The sequence below is a fragment of the Schistocerca nitens genome, chromosome 1 (assembly GCF_023898315.1).
Source record: "Schistocerca nitens isolate TAMUIC-IGC-003100 chromosome 1, iqSchNite1.1, whole genome shotgun sequence".
Lineage (NCBI taxonomy): Eukaryota > Metazoa > Arthropoda > Insecta > Orthoptera > Acrididae > Schistocerca > Schistocerca nitens.
The window spans coordinates 1,058,198,265-1,058,225,731 of record NC_064614.1 but is presented as its reverse complement, the minus strand read 5'-3'; the positions used below and the strand labels follow the sequence as shown (position 1 = coordinate 1,058,225,731).

Here is a 27,467-nt window from a genome sequence, read left to right as displayed (position 1 = left end):
TCAGTTACCTCTGTGTAAGCTAAAGAGCTGATTATGCAAAATATGTGACGTGAAAAAGTCCCAGAACATAGTTGCACATTGTTGTTGTTCATTGGCAGACTAGAAGTGCTATGGATGATTCATCTAGTTTTGTTTGAGCTTAGATAGCTTGTTTACATTTGCAGTTGGGAGAAAATACGTGCCAGAAACTCAAAGCGTGTAGTGAGGTTGATTTCTGTGGATAATGATATCTCATAATCCATTGAGGACAAAGAAACTTAAATTGCTCAGTCACAGGATGGTGAGTATAGTGGGAATGCACCACGGCACTGTTAGCCCACTGGAGTATTTGTGAATTTAATGTTGTCTCCTCATACTTTGCTGTTTGATAATGATATGATGGGGTGGCTCATCTGTGAATGGCAGTAGTGTCACGGTGGTGGCTCTCCGATCTAGGCTTCTAAACATATTTTGATATGACGTTCGGTTTGGATCCAGACTCTTGGTGCCTAGGTAGTCTAACCTCTGCTTTTGTAACTAACCCTCCTCGGGGAAGAAATGGCAAGGTTGCATTTGGTTTAAATTTTCTTGTAGTGCTTTAGCTTTTTGTGCCTTGAACGTCTAGATCATGTGTTCACCTCTACTTTTGGTGACTAATGGAGGAGAGCTGAGGAGAGGTAAAGAAGATGAGTTGAAACTTACGCTCGCAATTTGGGTTTATGCATAGATGATGTTCCAGATATCCTGGATAGTTTCCATGATGCGAACTACTGTCTTCGTTCTGACTAACAAAGATGTAGATTCAACAACGGTCCTAGTGCTCATTGGTGGTGAGTAGAGGCATTTATTTTCTCTGTCAAGTTACTTTCACCAGGGAACACCAATGTCTCTTGTGGACGAAGGGCTGTTACCTTAGATTGGAATTTGAAAGAACGATGATATGGGTTCATTTATTTGGGAATACAAGTGTAACATGGTGTACTTAGCTGGAAATCCTACATGGTACGTATTGTGCCATGTGCTGATGAGCTGATAAGGAATCAGTCCCAAAAATTAACTGAAGGAGATTGTGATCTGTAGCATGTTAGAAATGGATCCAGTAAGGCTAGTTTCTTTTTTTCACTGCCTGGAAGTAGTACTTCAAAGAGTAAGACAATGCGAAGCATGTACAAATGGATATTCTGATTCATCACCTTCATGGTGTGTGAAATGATTGAGACATGGCACTTCATGCTGAATGTGCTTCAATAGATTATAGGGCTGCCTACATTGAGGCAACTTGATTATTATAACTTCGGCTTTATAGTGCTCAGTGAAGTGAAGTGCTGCAGTTGTGTTTGTGGTGTTGGTGATGAAATTTCGATAGTTATTATTTGTACTGAAATAAGTTTGTAACTTCAGTGCTATTGGTTGGAGCTGGACATTCAGATAAGATCTCTTTGGCTGTAACCACAGCCAATGTGGTAACATTCCTGAAGTATTCTCCTTCAGCTTGCATGAAAAGCACTTTTGAAGGTTGGAATTAATACTACCTGCTGTAGTATTTAGAAGATCTGTTGCAAGTTGTGTAGATTATTGGCGTGATTATTCTTGGTAACCAAGTTCTCATTGTAGTAGTTAATACATGGGCAACATTACTTGGTTTTTTAGAAACACCTGAAAATTTACCTTTGAGATAATTATGCCAAAAGGCAACCTGCAATATTGATGAAAGCCAAAGTATTCATGTAATTAACTTCTATGATTCACTATTTAGGGTCGCTGAATATTTATTTCCCTCCTTCAGTCTTGAAGAAGCAGACCCTTTATGCTGTAAGCAGAAAGCTCTCGTGTGTATGAAAACAGGCATGTACAAGTGAGACCTAACTTTGTCCCAGAGTATACAATGTTCAAATAACTTGGAATTTTCATTAACATACTTCTATTTAGTGATTTAGAGTTAATTTTACATTATCATGAATGTAATTGTATTTCCTTCTCAAATTAATTTTAATAACGCAGACTCCTGCTTCTGCTCACCTATGTAAATATTCTATAATATGAATGAGTAGCAAATAGTATCACTTACGATTTACACTTGATCAGTTTATCATCCATATGTATCTATTAATATTTTAGGATTCTGGGACATTAAATTCAAGAAAGATAGTATCTCATTTCAGCCACATTCTCGTAGCATAAGCCACATGACTTTTTCTGTGTTCGGTTCAGAAAAGCTGATAAGTACCAGTTTGGATGGAACTGTCAGATGTGGAGATCTGAACAAGGAAGTTTTTACTCAGGTGAGTGCCAACTCATCAATTTGGAGGTGGATAATAGATGACAGAGAATTACGGTATTTTAGTTATCATGTTGTTGTATTTGTTTAGGATGTGTGAGAATACTCTACAAAAATGGGTTAATTTGATGGGAAAGGACCACTGTCCAGTCAAATCTACCTGCAGATTAGAAGATAGATTTCAGTACAGTACATTGTCATTTCTCTGTAAAACAGCAATTAACACACACTTCAGGGCTGAAATCCTTTGGCCTGGAGTGTACGATGTACAAACAAATATATTTAAGTCCAAGATATAAGCTAGCCATTCAGTGCTCTCATGTTACAAGTACTCATCCACCAGGAGACATAGAAGACATTCAGAGTTCCATTTTCTGTTGTTTGTTAGATTTCAGTCATCACTGGTGTATTCATGGAGAATACTGCCAGAGAGATGTTGAAATACTGAAAAGTCCCTCTCAAGGTGTCCATGGGTGCCTTTGGTACTGATGGGAAAAACTGCAAGTCAGCAGACTTTTTTGTTAGTAATATAAAGTTTGTTCAGTTTCCATTGATTTTTGCAGATAGCTCATATGTTACAGAAAAATAAAAGTAAATCAAACAATGGAAAATCCAGGACAGAAAGTAACAATGTTATGAGAAGAAAGTTGCTACTCACAGTATAGCGTAGGTGCTGAGTCAGACAGGCACAACAAAAATACTTTCACAATTAAAGCTTTCGGCGATTAAGACCTTCGTCAACAATATGCGCGCATGTGCTCACACACGCAAGCAAATGCAACTATCACATGACTGCCATCTCGGGCAGCTGAAAGCACGCAGCGAGCAGCTGCAGCACCAGTGCGTGATGGGAGTGGCGACTGGGTGGGGAGGAGGAGGCTGTGGCAGGGACGGGGAGGGATAGCATGGTGGGGATGATGAACAGTGAAGTGCTGCAGGTTAGACGGAGGGCAGGGAGAGCTGTGGAGAAAGGAGGGGGGGGGGGGAGTAGTGGAAAAGGAGAGAAATAGAGAGACTGGGTCTGGTGGTGGAATGGGAACAGGAACAGGGAAGGAGCTGGATGGGTGAGGACAGTGACTAACAAAGGTTGAGGCCAGGACGGTTACGGAACGTGGGATGTATTACAGGGAAAGTTCCCACCTGCACAATTCAGAAAAGCTGGTGTTAGTGGGAAGGATCCATATGGAACAGGCTGTGAAGCAGTCATTGAAATGGATATCATGTTTGGCAGCTTGTTCAGCAACTGGTTGGTCCACTTGTTTCTTGGCCGCAGTTTTTTCGGTGGCCATTCATGCGGCCAGACAGCTTGTTGGTTGCCATGCCTACATAGAATATAGCACAGTGGTTGGAGCTTAGCTTGTAGACCACATGACTGGTTTCACAGGTAGCCCTGCCTTTGATGGGATAGGTGACGTCAGTGACCAGACTAGAGTAGGTGGTGGTGGTGCAAGGATGTATGGGACAGGTCTTGCATCTAGGTCTATTACAGGGGTATGAGCCATGAGGTAAGTGATTGTTAGTAGCAGTTGTATAAGGATGGCCAATTATTTGTGTAGGTTCAGTGGACGTCAGAATACCACTGTTGGAGGGGTGGGAAGGATAGTGGGCAGCACATTTCTCTTTTTAGGGCATGATGAGAGGTAATCGAAACCCTTGCGGAGAATGTAATTCATTTGCCCCAGCCCTGGTTGGCATTGAGTTATGAGGTGAATGCTCCTCTGTGGGCGGACAGTGGGATTTTTATAGGTGATGGGAAACTGGAAAGGTAAGGCACAGGAGTTTTGGTTTTGTACTAGGTTGGGAGGATAATTACAGTCAGTGAAGGCTTCAGTGAGACCCTCGGTAAATTTCGAGAGGGCTGTTCGTCACTGATGATCCGGCGACCATAGGTGGCTAGGCTGTACAGAAGGGACCTCTTGGTACCAACGGATGGCAGCTGTCAAAGTGGAGGTATTGCTGGTAGTTAGTAGGTTTGATATGGGCAGAGGTACTGATGTAGCCATCTTTGAGGTGTAGGTAAACTTCTAGGAAGGTGGCTTGTTGGGTTCAGTAGGACCAGGTGAAGCAAATGGGGGGGAGAAGTTGTTGAGGTTCTGGAGGAGTGTGGCTAGGGTGTACTCACCTTCAATCTAGATAGAAGAGATGTCATCAATGAATCTGAACCGGGTGAGGGGTTTAGGATTCTGGTTTTTAGGAAGGATACCTCTATATGGCCCATGAATAGGTTGGCATAGGATGATGCCATGCGGGTGCCCATAGCCGTACCCCGGATTTGTTTGTAGGTAATGCCTTCAAAAGAGAAGTAATTGTGGGTGGGCATATAGCTGGTCATCGTGATTAGGAAGGATGTTGTTGGTTTAGAATCCATTGGGCACTGGGAAAGGTAGTTTTCAATAGCGATAAGGCCATGAGCATTAGGAATGTTAGTGTTCAGGGAGGCGGCATCAGTAGTGACGAGCAGAGCATCGTGTGGTAAAGGAACAGGAACTGTGGAGAGTCGGTGGAGGAAATGGTTGGTATCTTTTGTATAGGAGGGTAGATTCCGGGTAATAGGTGAACGTGTTGGTCTACAAGAGCAGAGATTCTCTCAGTGGGGACACAGTAACCGGCCACAATGGGGCATCCTGGGTGGTTAGGTTTATGGACTGTAGGAAGCATGTAGAAGGCAGGAGTGTGGGGAGTGGTAGGGGTGAGTAGAGAGATGAACTCCGGGGAGAGGTTCTGGGATGGGCTTAAAGATTTGAGTAGTGACTGGAGAACCTGCTGGATTATTGGTATGGAATCACCCATAGCAAGGTTTGTAAGTGGACGAGTCTGGCAGCTGGTGGAATCCTGCCAGGTAATCCTTGCATTTCAAAACAAGTGGTGGAGCCTTTGTCCACAGATAGGATTGCAAGGTCAGGGTCAGTTTTTAGATGTGGTGGACTGCAGTTCTTTCTGTGGATGTAAGGTTAGTATGCCTGTTGAGGGATTTGAGGAATGATGCTGAGGCAAGGTTTGAGGTTAAGAAATTATGGAAAGTTGACAGGTGGTGGTTTGGGGGCAGTGTGAGTGGATCATGATCGTGGTTGGATGGAGGAGTGAACTGAGTTAGGCATGGTTCAATATTGGTCTTCAGTTGAGTCTGATTGGTAAGGTTGGTGCCAAAACAGCGTTTCCACTGTAGGGATGGAGAAGGTCTTCAACAAGTCCTGTATGATTAAATTTGGGAGTGGGGCAAACAGTGAGGGGGGGGGGGGGCACAGTATAGCAGTATAGAGGTTTTTAGAAACAATGTTTCTCTTTACATGTAAGCCAGGGTGAGAGTGCCCTGGGACAACTAGAAAATCTGAGAATAACCTGGGAATTTTTTCAACCAGGAGAAATCCAGAAAAAATCCTGGAATATTTTAGGATCCCCAGAATTTTTCATAATTTCAGTTTTGCGTTAAATTTTTGTAATTTTGACTGGTAAGAACTGATACATTAATGAAGAACTTTACTTTAGCACACTACTGTAGAATAATACTACAGCAACCATTTACAACAACGAATCACAGAGCACACACAAGCTTCTGCCAACAGCAAAATGTGTCAAAGGCTTTAAGACGAAAAACTACACAGTAATTCGTAACAACCAATTTCTTTCGATGAGCATGACAGCACAACTGTTAACATTAGGTTTGTTTGAGCAGTTGCCAGAGGGCTCGTGGATGGGCAGAGCTGAAGTCGCATATGAGCAGTGTCTTCTCCCACTTCTTGCTACTTGAAGTGTGGCTGTTAGGTGTGTAATCAGTAACTGCAAGCAGCTAGATGCTAACCAGAAAAAAAAAGTTTCTGGCATGCCTGAACTGCACAGAGCAGTCAGTTATATTGGGGAACAGTCTCCATGTGACCCGCATTTTCATTTCATAATTTGGCTGATCTCTTTGTTTACAGCTCTCATTTCAAATGAAAACAAACCAGATATCTGTGGCTGGGAGCAGCCAATGAATTAAAATGCATTCACATAATTATGCAAGACAAAATATGTTATTAGTTCCAGTTTTCTGATTTTATTTTATTTTATTTCCAAGTTGACAATCAGGTATTAATTGCTTTGCTGAACAATGAAGTTACTTTTATTGATTTTTGTCTTTTGTTAATTATCTTTCATTAATCTTTTCTACAGAGGCAGTCAATTTATTTGAAATAAAGTATTTCATTCCACATTATTAGCTAGTTTCAACCGATTGCTGAATTTCAAGTGCATGTTTTAAACTTCTGGTACGTATGGCGTTATGCCATAATGAACAACCAAACATGAGATAATACAGAATGGTACTCCAAGAATATCGGCTTCTCGAAAATCACACTGAAAAGCTTTAGGAGACGTATCTGCCATCCATGAAACACCCAGTTTTTTTTATCACAAGACATGTTTCAACACTTGCTGGCACCTCCTCTTGGCTTGACATTATTTCGTAATTTGTGTTCTTTACATCCTATATTTACTTAACACCATTCTTCAGTAAATTATAGACTGGCAGCACACCGTGTTTTATCATTGTAACTCCCTAGATGGCTTTGTATTTGCTCCTGGAGTACAACATAAACTGTTGATTATACATCAGTTAAGTCAGTTATACAGTTTTGTGGTTTCACAAGTAACCTCATTAATTTTGATATGGTTAAGAAGTCATGAAAAGGTTATTGTTCTTAGTTGTGGACTACACAAACAACTGCTTTATTATTATTATTTCTTTACTTTCTCAGACGTTAAGTCTGGTTATGAATGGAAAGTGACGTGGACCTTGATCAAGCGTCACTTCCTATTAACTGTACGGTATGTGTTATATTGCATTTAGGAACTTTCGGGTAATTGAACATGTATCAATAATTACGGATTTCTGTAGTTGTATATATATGTTTGGATGTAGCTGTATTGCATTGATGTACTGGTGGATATTGTGTGGTATGACTCCTGTAGTTGATAGTATAATTGGTGTGATGTCAACTTTATCCTGATGTCACATGTCTTTGACTTCCTCAGCCAGTTGGATGTATTTTTCAATTTTTTCTCCTGTTTTATTTTGTATATTTGTTGTATTGGGTATGGATATTTCGATTAGTTGTGTTAATTTCTTCTTTTTATTGGTGAGTATGATGTCAGGTTTGTTATGTGGCGTTGTTTTATCTGTTATAATGGTTCTGTTCCAGTATAATTTGTATTCATCATTCTCCAGTACATTTTGTGGTGCATACTTGTATGTAGGAACTTGTTGTTTTAAAAGATTATGTTGTAAGGCAAGCTGTTGATGTATTATTTTTGCGACATTGTCATGTCTTCTGGGGTATTCTGTATTTGCTAGTATTGTACATCCGCTTGTGATGTGATCTACTGTTTCTATTTGTTGTTTACAAAGTGTGCATTTATATGTTGTGGTATTGGGATCTTTAATAATATGCTTGCTGTAATACCTGGTGTTTATTGTTTGATCCTGTATTGCAATCATGAATCCTTCTGTCTCACTGTATATATTGCCTTTTCTTAGCCATGTGTTGGATGCGTCTTGATCGATGTGTGGCTGTGTTAGATGATACGGGTGCTTGCCATGAAGTGTTTTCTTTTTCCAATTTACTTTCTTCGTATCTGTTGATGTTATGTGATCTAAAGGGTTGTAGAAGTGGTTATGAAATTGCAGTGGTGTAGCCAATGTATTTATATGAGTGATTGCCTTGTGTATTTTGCTAGTTTCTGCTCGTTCTAGAAAGAATTTTCTTAAATTGTCTACCTGTCCATAATGTAGGTTTTTTATGTCGATAAATCCCCTTCCTCCTTCCTTTCTGCTTAATGTGAATCTTACTGTTGCTGAATGTATGTGATGTATTCTATATTTGTGGCATTGTGATCGTGTAAGTGTATTGAGTGCTTCTAGGTCTGTGTTACTCCATTTCACTACTCCAAATGAGTAGGTCAATATTGGTATGGCATAAGTATTTATAGCTTTTGTCTTGTTTCTTGCTGTCAATTCTGTTTTCAGTATTTTTGTTAGTCTTTGTCTATATTTTTCTTTTAGTTCTTCTTTAATATTTGTATTATCTATTCCTATTTTTTGTCTGTATCCTAGATATTTATAGGCATCCGTTTTTTCCATCGCTTCTATGCAGTCGCTGTGGTTATCCAATATGTAATCTTCTTGTTTAGTGTGTTTTCCCTTGACTATGCTATTTTTCTTACATTTGTCTGTTCCAAAAGCCATACTTATATCATTGCTGTATACTTCTGTTATCTTTAGTAATTGGTTGAGTTGTTGATCTGTTGCTGCCAGTAGTTTTAGATCATCCATGTATAGCAAATGTGTGATTTTGTGTGGGTATGTTCCAGTAATATTGTATCCTTAATTTGTATTATTTAGCATGTTGGATAGTGGGTTCAGAGCCAGGCAGAAACAGAAAGGACTTAATGAGTCTCCTTGGTATATTCCACGCTTAATCTGTATTGGCTGTGATGTGATATTATTTGAATCTGTTTGGATATTAAGTGTGGTTTTCCAATTTTTCATTACTATGTTTAGGAACTGTATCAATTTAGGATCTACTTTGTATATTTCCAATATTTGTAGTAACCATGAGTGGGGTACACTATCAAAAGCTTTTTGGTAATCAATGTATGCGTAGTGTAGCGACCTTTGTTTAGTTTTAGCTTGATATGTCACCTCTGCATCTATTATCAGTTGCTCTTTACATCCTCGTGCTCCTTTGCAACAGCCTTTTTGTTCTTCATTTATAATTTTGTTCTGTGTTGTATGTGTCATTAATTTCTGTCTAATGACTGAAGTTAATATTTTGTATATTGTTGGTAGGCATGTTATGGGGCGATATTTAGCTGGGTTTGCTGTGTCTGCTTGATCTTTAGGTTTCAGATAAGCTATTCCATGTGTAAGTGTATCAGGGAATGTGTATGGGTCTGCAATGTAACTGTTAAATAATTTAGTTAGATGTGAATGTGTTGAGGTGAACTTCTTTAGCCAGAAATTTGCTATTTTATCATTTCCAGGGGCTTGTGAGTAGAATTAATTGCTTTGGTGACTTCATGTTGCAAAATTATCACTTCAGGCATTTGTGGTATCATCTTGTATGTGTCTGTTTCTGCTTGTATCCACCGTGCATGCCTGTTATGTTGTACCGGGTTTGACCATATGTTGCTCCAGAAGTGTTCCATGTCTGTTATGTTTGGTGGATTGTTTATTTTAATGTGTGTGTTATCTATTATTATTATTATTGCAAGAAATTTGTAGTGCTGTGTGGATGTAAATTTGATTGGAAATGCTACTTAAGAGTATCACAAAGCATAAATAAAATAAGTTACTCACCACATTGCAGTATATTAAAGTACATTGAGTTGTAAAGTCTAGTTTTAAAATGAATATTGTGCCAAGGGCTGCTTTTTAATTTTTCATTCCTTATCTGGAGAGGATATGATAGACAATTGCTCTATGTACACTAACACTATATGTCTCCTCCAAACATACTGCACTGCTTCACATGATCACGTGATGCTCCACTGCACATGAAATTCCAAATTCACAGAGCACAGGCATCTCATGTCATGGTAGCTGCGTGGGCACAGTAATGCCTGTATTCTGGCACTCTGTGGTAACTGCTTCAGTGAACCCATTTCTAACAGACTGCAGGAAAATATTTTGAATGGCAGTTCGAGAACTTAAAATATGAGGTGTCATACATAATTATATCAATGAAAATGAAATATGGAAAAAAGTAAATCCTGCTGAGGCATAATTATTCAATGAGGGAGCCACTGAAAACCAAGTAAATAATTATTTTAATACTCAGAATGGATATAATCATTAACAAGTCAATAGCAATCACTAAATGTCCACTGCGCACTGAACGTCTGTTCATTGTAGCGCAAATTGTGTTTGTTGGTAGCAGTGCCTAGAGCTATGGAACATTCCAGATTCTACCGACGAGCTCCGAGAAGAACTGAGGGATCTCGGGGAACCAGCAAAACTTTAGAAGATATAGTGACACTTGTCTCTAATACTGTAACATTAAGAAGAGACATCAAAATATAAATAGCACTTGAAATACTATTGAGAAGTAAATACCTTAATAAATATTGTAAAAACATACTTAGTTTTTTGGTTTGTATGTGCTTTTTGCAAACTCCATCTTCTCTTCCTCTGTCAGATAAATATTTTGCAGTCGTACGATAAAACACTGAAGTTGATAATATAATTCGCTTACGAACTTCTATTTACTGGTGATGGTGGCCAACCGCCGCAATGCAGTCCGTGCCAAGTATTTGAAAGCTTCGTGACTGTTACAGTTTGTTGGGTGGCCACCGTGCATGCGAAGTTCTGATAGTTACTTCTGTTTCGGCGCTTGCTAGAAACCTTTGGCTTCGGTCAAAACTATGGCATATTTTGGCTGAAGTTGTAGGGGGATTTTTGGCCAAAGTCAAATGTTCGGTTGGACACTACTAAAACACCTTACATGTCGTATCCCAGAGAGTGATCCTGTGGTAATTCGTGTAAACAGCACCTGATATACTGCAGCCAGCCTTTGTGCAACAATTTAACACTGTCTGTTGTATTACAGAATTCTAGGCAGCAACAAATATATGCATAGCCTGTACAACATGGAGCTTCATCACTTACTTCCTTCCTCTCAAGGAGTGAAATAGACTTCTCCACAACTGCTACTCTGTATTTGGCTGTAACAGAGCATATTATGCCCAGGTCCAGAGGCTGCAGATAACTCTTGCAGTTCGGGGATGGAACACAGCATTCACATTCCTCAGAAATGGTGTTTCCTTGGATTGTACAGTGCATGGGGGGTCTGTAAGAAGTAAAATTGTCTTTTCCTGCTGCATTGTTCTTTGCATCTAAATGCCTGAAAAAGTCGTAAATATTACTGATGTCTCCAGGAACAGCTGTTGTACTCTGAACTAAAAAATAACGTATGTATATTTCGGAAACACCTGGGAATGAAGTGTTATTCTTCCAATAACTTACTCTTCCTGTTACCAGGGTCTCGCTTTCTCCACTTACACTTTGAATCAGCAGATTGTGGCGTCTTTTAAAACAATTAAACCAGCCTTTTCAGTGCACTGAGATTTTCAGTGCAGGTCTTCAGAGCAATTTCATGAGCTTTCTCTTGCAGCACGTTTTTGAGTATAGGAAAACTTGCACTTCAGTCCTTGGACCTATTTCAGAGGAATATTTTCCACTTAATTGAATGCAGACATAAGAATATTGTTCCTTCTTGGATCCAAAGGAACTGTTAAATTCAGAATTTAAGAACGCTTCCTTATTTTTTGAATATGCTGCACATGTAGACAGTGTAAAATTATATATTTTTCGCCATATCAAAGAGATTCGTGTTAAAATTGCGATCAGCGTAGTGGAAGATTGCCAGCTTTTGCTGAATTTTTAGCTTTCTATGTTTGCAGGCCAGAAATTCACAAAAGTAAAATTGAACAATTACACTTTCTCCGCTTCGTAGACTCAGTGACTGCAACATCAGATCATGCGACTTGAGTCACATGGAAATAGATTTAGATTTCTTCAATGAATCTACTGATGTCACTACAAAGGAAGTTGCGTCATTGACAATGATCTAGGTAAGTGTTTACCAGTGGAATCGATTACTATTTAGTGCATCACGTAACAAAATATACAACCTGTGTGAAATGGATAGAAATTTGCTCATTCATACACAGTGTGTGAAAGCTGGATTTCAATTTGTAAAATGTATTGTGTTTATTCCTTAGAATCGGACTTTTTCTCAAAGTGGGTTCGTTAAAAGCAGGGATTTTCACTGGGACAGATGGAAATATTTGTGAAAAATGGGATTTTCACTGGGACAGATGGAAATATTTGTGAAAAATGGGATTTGCTTAAAAGCTGGTGAAGTAATTTGGGATTTAACTGTACGTCCTTTTTTTTTTTCCCCACTTGGAAGCACCCCCCCCCCCTCCCCCCTCCCTTTAAATTTTCTTGGTATGGCCAGTAACGTACCTGTAAAGGCCCTTTTGCCATGATTATAGCATTTATTTCCAAGTCCCATGTTAAAAAACTTGCAGTGTCCTTATAATTTCAGCACACTGTTTGATGCTGCATCTTTTGCTGATGAAGCTATTTTCCAACTTATGACACACGGCTTCTCACAGGAAAAGCACAGTCCTTTTACACTTGCAAATTACCACCTTTTTACTTCCCTAGATTTCTAGCTCAATTGGGCCCATAACCTATCAAGACTACTTGTAAAATCTGGGCATTGTCTTTTATTTAAATGCTCACATAAAAGCACAAGGCTACAAGGAATGACAGACTTCATTTACTACTGAAATAGCAACCAACTATTATTGTCGACTTATTAGAGAAACAGGTACATATTGTTGACTGATACTCTTTTTTGAATAGCAACATTCCAATATTATGTTGTTGTTGTTACGGTAAATGAGTCTCTGCCTCTGCTGATAGGTATGTTCTTTGCTGTTATTCTGTGAATGTTACTTGTTTTTACAAAATTGTTGAGGCTTTCGTGGCCACTTGTTGACAAACTGCCTATTGGCTTCTGTCTCGGGTTCTTCGGCCGACGTTCATCTAATGATTTTTCTGACGTTTCGCCAGCACGAGTGGCTGGCATTGTCAAAGCTTCACCCTCCATTGCCGGTGGTGAACTGGAGCCGAGCTCGCGGGCGCAGACTATATGTACCTGGCACGCCAATGTCCGAGGGCTTCTCCGCGGTCATTTCCGGTGCGGTTCTCCTCTTGCTACCTGCGACCGTTGTTCGCTGCAGTACGGGAAGCCAGGATCCGTTTACCTTAAGGCTTTCCTCTTTCTTGTTCAAACTGTTCGCGTGTTTTTGTATTCCTACAGCTTCTCTGAACAAGCGCGTGTGATAGTGGTTCTCTACAGCCAGAACTTCCGTGTCGGCGAATTTTATTACGTGGATGGTCTCATTCAGTGCGTGTTCTGCCACGGCCGATTTCTCCACCTGCCCCAACCTGCAATGTCGCTTATGCTCCTTGATCCTGGTGTTAATGGATCGTCCAGTCATCCCGACATAAACTTTTCCGCATGTGCATGGTATGCGGTATATTCCCGACATTGCAAGTGGGTCTCTTTTCTCCTTCGCCGATCTAAGACACTCTTTGATCTTCCTTGTCGGTTTGAAGATCGTCTTTACACCATGTTTGCGCAATATACAGCCGATTCTGTCCGTCACTCTGGGAATGTATGGCAGAAAGGCCGTACCCGACATTTCTTTTTCTGGTTCCTTACTTCGCCGAGTGTTTGGCTCAGTTACACTTCTAATATAATTTGTGGAGTACCCATTGCTCCTCAGGACTGTTTCCAGGTGTTGCATTTCTCGTTTGAGGTGTTGCGGCTCACATATTCGTCCTGCTCTCGTTACGAGCGTACTAATCATGCCCCTTTTCTGGCTCGGGTGGTGGTTTGACAGTTTGTTGTGAAAGAGCAGAGGAAATACGCACGGAAACAGCCAGGATACTGCGCCGAGCAAAACCGCCAGCTTGCAACCTGAAGAAAGAAGAGGTACAAGCCATTAAGAATCTCAACGCCGACAAGAGTATATTGGTACTGCCTGCCGATAAGGGGAATGCGACCGTCGTAATGAAGACCGAAGATTATGAGCAAAAGATCCGAGACCTATTAGATCCGACGACGGACCGAAAACTAAGCGCAGATCCGACGCAACGTATCACACGGAATACGAATCGATTGATAAAGGCGTCTTCTCTGCCGGCGGACATACAGAGAAACCTGCGCAACACAGAAGCCCTACCACCTCGGCTGTATGGATTACCCAAGATCCATAAGAACAACGATCCACTGAGACCGATCGTTGGCGCTCCTGGATCACCGACATATAAACTGGCAAAACACTTGGCCTCTCTGCTCCAACCACACGTGGGGAAGACCGACACATACATTAAGGACTCAGGACATTTCATTGAGAAGCTGAAGAAACTGAAACTTGCACCAAACGACATCCTGGTCAGCTTTGATGTTGTTTCGTTATTTACGAAAGTGCCACTCAGTGACGCTCTGGAGCACATCAGTTCCATTTTCCCTCTAGACATCAGAAAGCTCTTCCATGCATGTCTCACCACGAGCTATTTCACGTGGAATGGCGACTTCTACGAACAGCTGGAAGGCGTCGCTATGGGTAGTCCTCTCAGTCCAGTGGTGGCCAACTTCTTCATGGAACAATTCGAAGCACAGGCACTGGACTCGGCGACTTGCAAACCTAAGGTGTGGTACAGGTACGTCGATGATACTTCCGTGGTGTGGAGCCATGGTGAAGAACAGCTCGGTGACTTCCTAAGACACCTGAACAGCCTCCATGCCAACATAACATTTACCATGGAAGTAGAAAAGGACAAGAAACTGCCATTTCTAGATGTGCTGGTCACAAGGGACGGCGAAAACCTGGGACACAGTGTGTATCGAAAACCGACTCACACGGACCGATACCTGCACAAACTGTCAAACCACCACCCGAGCCAGAAAAGGGGCATGATTAGTACGCTCGTAACGAGAGCAGGACGAATATGTGAGCCGCAACACCTCAAACGAGAAATGCAACACCTGGAAACTGTCCTGAGGAGCAATGGGTACTCCACAAATTATATTAGAAGTGTAACTGAGCCAAACACTCGGCGAAGTAAGGAACCAGAAAAAGAAATGTCGGGTACGGCCTTTCTGCCATACATTCCCAGAGTGACGGACAGAATAGGCCGTATATTGCGCAAACATGGCGTAAAGACGATCTTCAAACCGACAAGGAAGATCAAAGAGTGTCTTAGATCGGCGAAGGAGAAAAGAGACCCACTTGCAATGTCGGGAATATACCGCATACCATGCACATGCGGAAAAGTTTGTCGGGATGACTGGACGATCCATTAACACCAGGATCAAGGAGCATAAGCGACATTGCAGGTTGGGGCAGGTGGAGAAATCGGCCGTGGCAGAACACGCACTGAATGAGACCGACCACGTAATAAAATTCGCCGACACGGAAGTTCTGGCTGTAGAGAACCACTATCACACGCGCTTGTTCAGAGAAGCTGTAGGAATACAAAAACACGCGAACAGTTTGAACAAGAAAGAGGAAAGCCTTAAGGTAAACGGATCCTGGCTTCCCGTACTGCAGCGAACGACCGTCGCAGGTAGCAAGAGGAGAACCGCACCGGAAATGACCGCGGAGAAGCCCTCGGACGTTGGCGCGCCAGGTACATATAATCTGCGCCCGCGAGCTCGGCTCCAGTTCACCACCGGCAATGGAGGGTGAAGCTTTGACAATGCCAGCCACTCGTGCTGGCGAAACGTCAGAAAAATCATTAGATGAACGTCGGCCGAAGAACCCGAGACAGAAGCCAATAGGCGGTTACTTGTTTTTGTTTCAAATGTGTGTGTTCTGTTTATTCTGTATCTGCTTTAATGCAATAAAACGTTGTTACATTATTTCAAACTGTGGTCGCTTTACTGAAAATTAACGTAAAAGCATGTTGAATGAACGTTAGTGGTATTTCAATATGCCCCTTGCCCTTTGTTATTTTTCGTTCAAAGATACTTTTATAACATAGTGTGGAAACTTGATTGTCAATACACATTTGTCAGTTGATTCAAACCTGAAATTCCAAACTCTTGTCCAAGGCATTGAATCAAAGATACATCGTGAACGAAGAGACGGCGCTTCGGTATTCCATTTCAGTTGTAGATGTTGCCAAAAGAGCTTTGCTTTTGAGCACGTATCATCCTTGCGTCCTACGAGCGTTGCTGGTGGAGCATTTAGTTGTGGTATCATTTCCATAATCAGAATCAGCACAGGCAAGCAGTGTTGATCTCTTATCAAAGAATATGTAACACTTCATAGTTACTTTTAGTTAGAGAAAAAAGCATTGTACTATTTTCCAGTGACTGACCATTGGTATTATTACTAAAATACTTAAATAATTAATAGCAAAACTAATACCTGCACAAAATATTGTTGCAAGGTACAATATACTCACTATCTCTTCTCAGTACAGTTGTGTTCTTTCCAGTGAGTCATCATAGACAAGATTTTCATAAATGTCTTAAGGTTTTCTTTTTATATGTAATACGATTTACAAAATTTTTCTGTGAACGTACTTTAATTTCCATTCCAAGATGTGACTTTATAGATACTATCAGTTATCAAAAAACAATGCTATAATGATGATTTGGCTTTCATTGTAATAAAAACAAGACTTAATCATCTGTATTTACAAATCCTGCTGTCATCAGATAATTTGCCAGTTTCTCATTCCAATTATTTGGAGATGTTTTAGAGCATATAAACTCTTCTTTAATTAATAAACTGTTTGTACCATAATTGAATTCAGTGAAATGGAGAGCTGCATCAGACTATCTCCAGGCTGAACGTTATAACAAAACAGTGGAAAAAATTAAAGCATCGGATTTGTTAGTTTCTAATTGCCTTTTTTACAGGTTTATGCAAGTGATGAAGATACATATGGACACCATACTTGTTGGCATACAGAAATGAGCAGAGAAGTGCTGTTGATAGCTCATGGTATGTGTTAATTTTTACTTAATTTATACAGTGTGAATTTATCTCGCATTAATTATCACATTGTGACATTGCCTTAGTTTCACATGGACAATGACATTCTGAAGTGTACATTACAGAATTAAATTGAATGCTGACTTGCAAATAGTGGAGTTCTGCTACTAGATGCCCAAGAGGTTCAATTGTCGAGACCCCTGTCAAGTTAGTGGCTTAAGCATCCGAATATTGCATGTACGACATATTTTGTAACTGCTTTAGGGTTGTTTTCCCACCAGTGACCCGTCATTCCACTCCCTATCTCACAGATACTTCTACACCAGTAACCTGTAATTCTGCTTCCACTACACTCCTAGTAGACAAGTCTCCACCATATCCTATCTGTTGGATGGACTGAATGGTGTGCCGCCAAAATCCTATTTTCATCACTGACAAAGATGTGATCCATTGTGTGGTTCATGCATCCATTCTTTAGACATTAGGTCAGTATTGGAGACAATTTTCCTGTGGTGGAATAACAAGAATCATTACAGTGAGGAGCAGACAACTAACAGGGAGAAGATTGACATCCAAACTGACTGTCGAGAACCTTGCAGCATATTGGGTACCAGGGGCTAAGTAGAGATACAGTAAGAACTGTCAGGAGATACAGCTCAATTTTATTGAACTAAATATACCACAGTTCATACATTTACATGTTGTATTATGTTAACCCATTGTGAAAGAGTGTGTTCAAGGATGTGCAATGGTCATATTGTACACTGGTAGCGAGAAACAGCCATTGAAGGCAAGTAAAAGATGTAAACAAATTGAGACTAATGATAATCTATTCACACTAACAATTCAGGGAATTATTGTGTGTGTGTGTGTGTGTGTGTGTGTGTGTGTGTGTGTGTGTGTGTGTTGTTGACGTAGGACTGAATGGCCAAAATCTTTAATTGTGAGAGTCTTTTTGTGTCTGTGTGCGACTCGGCATCCCCGCTATATGGTGAGTAGCAGCTTTCCTTCTCATAAAAGTGTTACATTCCATCCTGGATTTTCCATTGTTTGGAAGTCATTTTGATACCTTTTGAATTTAATATGCCTCTGTAAAATTCTTGTGGGGGAAAAAACTTTGTTTCACAAAGCACCTAGCATCAAGCGCATGTTGGTCTATCGATTATTCATATGATTTTGAAACGCACCCCTGCTGGTTTTCGAACACATTCTTAAGTTGATTCTTGAATGCGTGCATAGTTTACGTGATGTCTCTGCCAGAGGAATCCTCGTCACATCTAGAAATAAACTTTCCTGCAGACAAAACGGACGGAGATATAGGAGCTGAGCTGAATAAAGCTGAACTGGTGAATGCCAACTGCTGCTTGTTTATGTGGTTGATTTCGTTTGCGAATGTTCAGCGTTGTTATAATTACTAGTGAAATCCATAGATTCAGACTACCAGAGTGGAAATAAATGACCAACAGGTAAGAAAGATTACGTATTATCTTTTTGGTGTACCCAAGAAAGTGAAATTTTGACTGAAAATTTTTGGCCAGATTGTTACACTAAACAGGACCAGTTAAAGTCACTGTGTGTTTATTTTCCCCTGTCCTGAAATAATTTGATGGCATCCATTACAAAATATCCATGTTTGAGTTCCACAGAGGGAAATTCAGTGACTTGTGGTGTAAGATTATTATTTGAAGAGGCATGGCACTGCACTGCACTGCACACTTAAGACCAAATAATGTGTCGTTAAATTTTGTCAAAGATATATGTTTTATGTATCAGACTCTTCAGAAAGACGTGCACTACAAAATGAACTTACTTTTGAAATTTTTTTATATAAATTTTTGACGGCTTTTACTAAGCTTTCCTGCTGAGGCAGTCAATTTATTTGAAACGGAAGTGTTTAATACCACACTATTGGCTAGTTTCAACTGTTCGCTGCATTTCAAGTGCACGTTTTCATCTTCTAGCACATATGGCATTATGCCATAATAAAGAACCAAAAATGAGATAATGCAGTACTGGTACTCCAAGAAATTTTCGCCCCGAAAACCACACTGAAAAGCTTCATATCAGGCCGAGACCTAAATCATTGGGAATCTGGACATAAGAATGTGCACTGTAAGGCAAACTATGCATTTTAGTATGGTTCATGAAATTCCGATGCTCTTGGAGTATCCTCTGATGTTTTGTTTCTTTTATGACATAATGCAAGATCTTCTAATGTTTTAGACGTACGAACATACGGGCTTCCTACTAGCTGCGCCAGCGCGGTGATGCCTCTTATCTGGCGCTCTCTGGCAACTGCTGAAATGAATCTATTTATAGTAGTTCGCAGGAAAATATTTTGAATTGTTGTTCGAAAAGCCTTATTTTCAAAGTAAATTTCATTTTATGCAAGATGAACTATGTGCGGAGAATGTACAATGAATTTCTTAAATCATAGAGCACTTCCTCTCTTTTAAAAATCAAGTCTTTGATGACGAGCCATTTAGAAGAATTTCAAGCCCAGAAGATCAAAGATTTATGCCGGTATTAAAAATTTTACTGGCATATTTGTGTGACGTAACATGCGCTAAACAGATCATCATTATATGTGAAAGCTTAGCTTCTCTTGTAGATTATTAATCTTCGTGAGTAATATTATATACGAAAGCTTTGCTTTTCTTGTAGCAACACTATGTATATTAATTTAAATGATTAATGTTTCCTGTTGGTGGAATTCAAAATTATACTTTCGTAACACGAAAGTGTACGTGTTGCTACACATCAAAGATCTTTCCAAAACGTGTTTTCCCCCCTGAGTTCTGTTTTCTAAAGTGCCAGGAAATTCGAAGCTGCTAATAAAACCATATCCATTCAAAGGAAAAATTTTACAGTTCAGAGGGAAAGTATACTGTCACTTAACATGGAAAAAGTGTATTTTCACCCCGGAGAAAATGTATTTTTAACCGGGAGATCTGGGAAAAATCTGGGAAGTTTTTTCCTTGTCTGCGTATACACCCTGTATCAGCAGTAGCAGCAAGCAGCCATAAAAAAATTTTCTGGTGTGCCCAAGCTGCCAGATTGCCGCATGCGCATAGTAGTCTGTGTTGTAGTGGGAAGGGGGTTAGTCTCCATGTAAGCCGTGTTTACGTTTAGTGGTTTTGCTGTTTCCTCTTCGTTTACACTTTTCACATCAAATGAAAACAAAACGGATTTCTGTGGTTGGGAGCTATCAAGTGAATTAAGACAGTCACATAATTACGTTATTGGTTTCAGTTTTCTGATTTGATTTTATTTTCGTGTTTTTGGCAGTCAGTAGCCCTGAAGAACAATGAAGTTATTTTTATCGGTTTGCTAAACAAATGTGGCTTTTATTAAGCTTTTCCCCAGATGCAGTCAATTAATTAGAAATGAAGTGTTCCATTCCGCACTATTGGCTAGTTTCAACTGTTCACTGAATTTTAAGTACACCTTTTCATCTTCTTGCAAATACGTCATTATGCCATAATAAAGAACCAAACATGAGATAATACAGTACTGGTACTCAAAGAAAATTTGCATCCAGAAAACTGAACTGTAATCCTAGTATCGTATTGGGTCCTACTTTATTGTGAGTCTGGACATATGAATGTGCACTTCAAGCCGAATTACGCATTTTAGTATGGTGTAAAAAATTCCATTGCTCTTGGAGTATCCCATTTCTTTTAATACATCTCTTAATACTACATATGTACCAACATAATAGGTTTCCTGCATCATTGTAGGTGCCCATACACATTAACACTTGTTTTCTGGCACTTTCTGGCAACAAAGCTATTTCTAACAGGTCGTGAGAAAATACTGCGAATGGTGCTTTGAAAAGTGTTAATTTAAAAGTACATTTCCTTTTACTTGAGATGAATTATGTTACATGTGCCGAATGTGCAATGAATTTCTTAAATCACAGAGCACTGACTCTCAGTTAAAGCTTAACACATTGAGGACTAGCCACATAGAATAATTTCAAGCCCAGAAGACCAGACCATGTAACACATGCAAAAAAAGACCACTATTTTATGTGAAAGCTTAGCTTTTCATGTGACCTATTAATCTTAAAGACCATTAATATATGTGAAAACTTAAATTTTCCTATTTGTGTTTTCACACCACTTAACTCCCCCTGCGGGTCCGGGGATTAGAATAGGCCCGAGGTATTCCTGCCTGTCGTAAGAGGCGACTAAAAGGAGTCCATCCCCCTCACGGGGGTAGTTAGCGCCTGCGTCCGGAGACGGACGGTTTCACGACCTATAATCGTGGTCTTTTTGGTTTTTCACTTCTCGTTTCCTCCTTCCTTTTGTTGGTTCCTTTCTTTGCTCTTCTCCACTTCACTGTCTTCCTTACTCTTTCCCTTGACTCCTCCTTGCCTTCTCATTGCCTTTTTCTCCTTGCCTTCTCATTGCCTTCTTCTCCTTGCCTTCTCCTTGCCTCCTTCTCCTTGCTTTCTCATTGCCTTCTTCTCCTTGCCTTCTCTGGTCTCCGCCTCGGCGTTTGAGACAGTCTGTCCTCTTTCTCCCTCTCTCTTCTTTTTCCTCTTCTTCCTTCCTCCCTGTGCGTGTCTGAAGGCCGACCCACGCGTTCGCACGCGTAGCCGGTGACGGGGTAACGCGTAAGTCCCCGCCCTGGGTAGACATGTAAGGCACGCGCGTACCCCCTGGTAAAGGCCAGGCCCGGGGAGGGGTGATTGCCTGAGCTGATACCTTCTGACCATGCCGATTGGTCCCTCCGTCTGTTTCTCGGGAGGTGTGACCTGAGGTGTAAACATTCACCTAAGGCGGGAGTGCCCTCTGAGAGGGTCCCCACAAGGAAGGAGCGCGCCATCGGAGACGCTGGCAATCATGGGGGATTCCTCCGCAATGGATTCTACTCCATCGCTTTCGACTTCGACCCATAAACGGAAACGTGACCAGCCAACAGTGACAAAACTACTACCGCCTGCCCCACAGTTCCTCGTAGTTTCTCGATCTGAGGACGGAAAGGATTTTTCCTCTGTCAACCCTTTCGTTATCCAGAAGGGCGTAGATGCCATAGCCGGATCTGTCAAATCTTGTACCAGGTTGCGTAACGGTACCTTATTACTAGAAACTGAGAGCGCCTTTCAGGCACAAAAACTGCTTCGGGCCACACTCCTGTACACATTCCCTGTCCGGGTGGAGGCTCACCGAACTTTGAATTCGTCTCGTGGTGTGGTCTACACTAGATCCCTCGACGGTTTGACTGACGAGGAGATTCAATCTTTCCTCGCTGAGCAGGGCGTGACGGCTGTCCATCGGGTCATGAAAAAGGTCAACAATGACCTTGTACCGACCCGGACACTTTTCTTAACCTTCGATAGTGTTAAGCTGCCATCGCGCATCAAGGCGGGCTACGAGGTTATTTCTGTTCGCCCCTATGTCCCGACACCTACGCGCTGCTACCAGTGTCAGCGTTTCAATCACACTCGACAGTCTTGTTCCAATGCGGCTAAATGTGTCACTTGTGGCAGGGATGCCCATGAGGGTGACTGTCCACCTCCGTCTCCTCGTTGTGTGAACTGTCAGGGTGACCATGCCGCATCCTCCCGCGACTGTCCTGTCTATAAGGAAGAACGCTGCATCCAGGAAATTAGAGTCAAAGAGAAAGTGTCCACCTCGGCTGCTCGCAAGCTATTGGCTAGTAGGAAGCCCACGCTGCTCCCAGCGGGGAAATACAGCACTGTCCTCGCCTCTCCTCGGACTACCCGGGAGGTCGCAACCCAGACATGCGATCTGACCTTCAGCACCACGGTCGTCCGTTCGGCCAGTGCTAAGATCGCGCGGTCGACGTCTCCTCTTCGTCCCATCACCCCACAGACACCAGCCCCTTCATCAGCTTCTGCTAAGACGAAGACCCAGAAGTCAGATGCACGGGCCTTCAAGAAGGAACCGTCCCGTGCAGACTTCCTACGTACCTCGACCTCCCAGCCTTCGTCCGGTACTTCCACCAAACGACCATCCAAGAAGGCTAATAGGAAGCACAGTTCTCCTTCTCCGCCACGGCGCATTTCTTCTCCTGCGCCACCCAGCGGTTGCCGCCCCAGGCCGTCATCCCTTTCGCCTGGCCGCACCGCTGGTAGCCGAACATCTGGCCGTTCACCGGCGGAGGAAGCTCCCCCTCCCGGCCATCTTCCCAAGATGGCCGATGAACCTATAGAACCAATGGACGATGACTGTCCGCCTACTGATAGCGGCGGCAGTGCTCGCTCGAAGCCAGGCCCTCAGCGGCCTTCGAGGTGACCCCTTCTCTCATCTTCCTTTTCTTCCGATGGCACTTATTAACTGGAATATTCGCAGCGTTCGCTCCAACCGAGAGGACTTGAAGTTGCTGCTCCGCTCGCATCGTCCGCTCGTCGTAGCCCTCCAGGAAACGAAGCTACGCCCATGCGATCAAATTGCCTTGGCACACTCCACCTCTGTGCGTTTTGACCTACCCCCTGTGGTAGGTATCCCAGCTCATGGAGGGGTTATGTTGCTGGTCCGGGATGATATTTACTACGATCCCATCACGTTGCACACCGGCCTGCAGGCAGTTGCCATCCGCATTACTCTCCCCACTTTTACGTTTTCCTTTTGTACCGTTTACGCTCCATCGTCATCTACCGTTACCAGGGCAGACATGACGCAACTTGTTGCTCAGCTACCTGCACCATTTTTGTTAACTGGAGACTTCAATGCCCACCATCCTCTTTGGGGCTCTCCAGCATCCTGCCCGAGGGGCTCCTTGTTAGCAGACCTTTTCAACCAGCTCAATCTTGTCTGCCTCAATACTGGCGCCCCTACTTTTCTTTCGGACACATCTCATACCTATTCCCATTTAGACCTCTCTATATGTACTCCCCAACTTGCGCGCCGGTTTGAGTGGTATGCCCTTGCTGATACATATTCGAGCGACCACTTCCCGTGTATTATCCATCTCTTGCAGCATACTCCCTCTCCGTGCTCCTCTCGTTGGACTATCTCCAAGGCAGACTGGGGGCTCTTCTCTTCCAGGGCGACCTTTCAGGATCAAACCTTCACAAGCTGCGATCGTCAGGTCGCACACCTCACGGAAGTCATTCTCGCTGCTGCTGAATATTCCATCCCTCACCCTACCTCTTCTCCACGTCGCGTACCGGTCCCCTGGTGGACCGCAGCATGTAGGGACGCTCTACGTGCTCGTCGACGTGCTTTACGCACCTTTCAACGCCACCCTACAGTGGCGAATTGTATTAATTATAAACGATTACGTGCTCAGTGTCGTCGTATTATTAAAGAAAGCAAGAAAGCCAGCACCTTCAACAGTTCTACTCCTTCTTCTGTTGTCTGGGGTAGCCTGCGCCGGCTATCTGGCACTAAGGTCCACTCCCCAATTTCTGGCTTGAAGGTCGCGAATGAAGTCCTTGTGGCCCCTGAGGCTGTCTCCAATGCCTTCGGCCGCTTTTTCGCCGAGGTTTCAAGCTCCGCTCATTACCACCCTGCCTTCCTCCCCCGCAAACAGGCCGAGGAGGCTAGGCCACGTGACTTCCGCTCTTCGAATTGTGAAAGTTATAATGCCCCATTCACCATGCGGGAACTCGAAACCGCACTTGGCCGATCACGGTCCTCCGCTCCAGGGCCTGATTCTATTCATATTCAGATGCTGAAGAACCTTTCTCCTGCGGGTAAAGGTTTTCTTCTTCGTACATACAATCGCATCTGGATTGAGGGACATGTTCCCGCATGCTGGCGCGAGTCTATTGTTGTCCCGATTCCTAAGCCGGGGAAGGACAGGCACTTGCCTTCCAGTTATCGACCTATCTCGCTTACCAGCTGTGTCTGTAAAGTGATGGAGCGAATGGTTAACTCTCGATTGGTTTGGCTGCTCGAGTCTCGCCGCCTACTTACCAATGTACAATGTGGATTTCGAAGGCGCCGCTCTGCTGTCGACCATCTGGTTACCTTGTCGACCTTCATCATGAATAACTTCTTGCGGAAGCGCCCGACCGCGGCTGTGTTCTTTGATTTGGAGAAGGCTTACGACACCTGTTGGAGGGCGGGCATTCTCCGCACCATGCATACGTGGGGCTTTCGCGGTCGCCTCCCTCTTTTTATTCGTTCCTTTTTAATGGATCGACAGTTTCGGGTACGTGTGGGTTCTGTCCTGTCAGACACCTTTCGCCAGGAGAATGGGGTGCCACAGGGCTCAGTTTTGAGCGTCGCTCTCTTCGCCATCGCGATCAATCCAATAATGGATTGCCTCCCAGCTGATGTATCAGGCTCCCTTTTCGTGGACGATTTTACCATCTATTGCAGCGCGCAGTGTCCACGTGTCTTGGAGCGCTGTCTTCAGCGTTCTCTTGACCGTCTTTACTCCTGGAGTGTCGCCAATGGCTTCCGTTTTTCTGCCGAGAAGACGGTCTGTATTAACTTCTGGCGCTACAAAGAGTTTCTCCCACCGTCCTTACGACTCGGTCCCGTTGCTCTCCCACTCGTGGAGACAATCAAATTTTTAGGCCTTACCTTTGACAGGAAACTTAGCTGGTCTCCACATGTGTCATATTTGGCCGCCCGTTGTACCCGTTCTTTAAATGTCCTCCGTGTTCTCAGTGGTATGTCGTGGGGAGCGGATCGAACCGTCCTACTTCGTCTATATCGGTCGATCGTCCGCTCCAAGCTGGATTATGGGAGCTTCGTATACTCCTCTGCACGGCCATCCATCTTACGCCGCCTCAACTCCATACAACATCGGGGTTTACGACTTGCGATCGGAGCATTTTATACCAGTCCCGTAGAGAGTCTTCATGCTGACGCTGGCGAATTGCCACTCACCTACCGGCGCGATATACTGCTTTGTCGGTATGCCTGTCGGCTACTGTCAATGCCCGACCATCCTTCTTATCGTTCCTTTTTTGACGACTCTCTTGACCTTCAATACGGGTTGTATGTCTCTGCCTTGCTACCCCCTGGAGTTCGCTTTCGTCGCCTCCTTCAACACCTTCATTTTTCACTCCCTGCAACCTTTCGAGTGGGCGAGAGCCGCACGCCACCTTGGCTCCAGGCTCAGGTCCGCGTTCACCTCGACCTCAGCTCGCTCCCAAAAGAGGTCACCCCCGGTTCGGTCTACCACTCCCGTTTTTTGGAACTTCGTTCGAAGTTCAACAACATGACTTTCATTTATACGGATGGCTCTAAGACCAATGACGGGGTCGGGTGTTCCTTTATTGTCGGGGCACAAAGTTTCCAATACCGGCTCCATGGCCATTGTTCGGTCTTCACAGCTGAGCTCTTTGCCCTCTACCAGGCTGTTCTGTACATCTGCCGCCACCGACATTCTGCTTATGTCATCTGCTCAGATTCCCTGAGCGCCATCCAGAGCCTCAGTGATCCGTACCCGGTTCACCCTTTCGTACACCGGATCCAACGCTCTCTTCAGCAGCTGGTGGACGTCGGTACGCCGGTTAGCTTTATGTGGGTTCCTGGCCATGTCGGTATCCCTGGGAACGAAGCTGCAGATGCCGCGGCCAAGGCTGCGGTCCTCCAGCCTCGGACAGCTTCTTGTTGTGTCCCTTCGTCCGATTTTAGCAGGGTCATTTGTCGGCGCGTTGTGTCGCTGTGGCATGCCGATTGGGCTGCACTTACCGACAACAAGCTTCGGGCCTTAAAACCTCTTCCCGTGGCTTGGACGTCCTCCTCACGCCTTTCTCGGCGGGAGGAGGTCGTTTTAGCAAGGTTAAGAATTGGACACTGCCGGTTCAGCCATCGCCATCTGCTGACGGCTGCGCCGGCGCCGTTCTGCCCATGTGGGCACTTGCTGACGGTTCGTCACATTTTAATGTCTTGTCCCGATCTTAAAACACTGCGCCTCGATCTTAACCTGCCTACTACTTTAGATGCCATTTTAGCGGATGACCCACGAGCAGCTGCTCGTGTTCTTTGTTTTATCAATTTGACAAACCTCGCTAAGGACATTTGATGATGTTTTTTAATCCTATGCCTGTCAGTCTGTCTTTTATTGTGTTTTCCCTTTTAGTTGTTGTTGTCACCTTGTGCCTCGCGGTGCATTCTTAGAGTAGTCAGGGCGCTAATGACCATTGAAGTTGTGCGCCCGAAAACCACAAAAAAAAAAAAAAAAAAACACCACTTAACAATGATGTTGCTATTGGCTATCAGCATCACGTGTCCTATGCAATGAATATCTGCTGTCATTGGCTGGCAAGATCACATGACATGAGCTATGATTGGCTTACAAAAGTGCATTTCAGTCTAGATTTTGATGCTTCAGAAACTAACATGGTGTTATCTATACTTTCGTAACAAGAATACAAAAATGTAAAATGTGCGTCATCACATCACAGATCTTTCCACTGCCCCCCCACCCCCCTCAATTTTTTTATACAGCTCCAAGGAAAAGTGTACTGTAAATTGTAAATTGTCATGGAAAAAGCGCATTTTTCACCTTGGAAGAAGTGTATTTCACATGAGCAAAAGTGTGATTTTAACCGAGAAATCCGTTTCCCCCCCCCCCCCCCCCCTTCCATGTATACACTTTGTTGTGCCGCTTTAATTCTCGATTAGAGCTAACCTACTTTAAAGTTATCCCTTTCTGGCGCATGATACTGTGATCACAGATGTTGTAGTTTCTTCTGTCAACTTCATCTGTG

At 43.0% G+C, this 27,467-nt stretch overlaps 1 protein-coding gene across 13 annotated transcripts in view; it reads left to right on the top strand.

Moving 5' to 3' along the window:
* Positions 1–27,467, top strand: part of LOC126197486 (WD repeat-containing protein 76-like) — a 400,466-nt gene that overhangs the window by 80,895 nt on the left and 292,104 nt on the right. For 3 of the 13 annotated variants that reach the window (XR_007539941.1, XM_049934647.1, XM_049934646.1), the window contains exons 7-8: positions 2,098–2,261; positions 16,744–16,828. The exons of 9 other annotated variants lie outside the window; for them this stretch is intronic. Coding sequence is in view for 3 of the 4 variants with exons in the window: in XM_049934647.1 (XP_049790604.1) it covers positions 2,098–2,261; positions 16,744–16,828 (249 nt within the window). In the remaining variant the exon portion in view is untranslated. The remainder of the gene's footprint in view (positions 1–2,097; positions 2,262–16,743; positions 16,829–27,467) is intronic. One more of the 13 variants, XM_049934644.1, reaches the window with a different exon arrangement.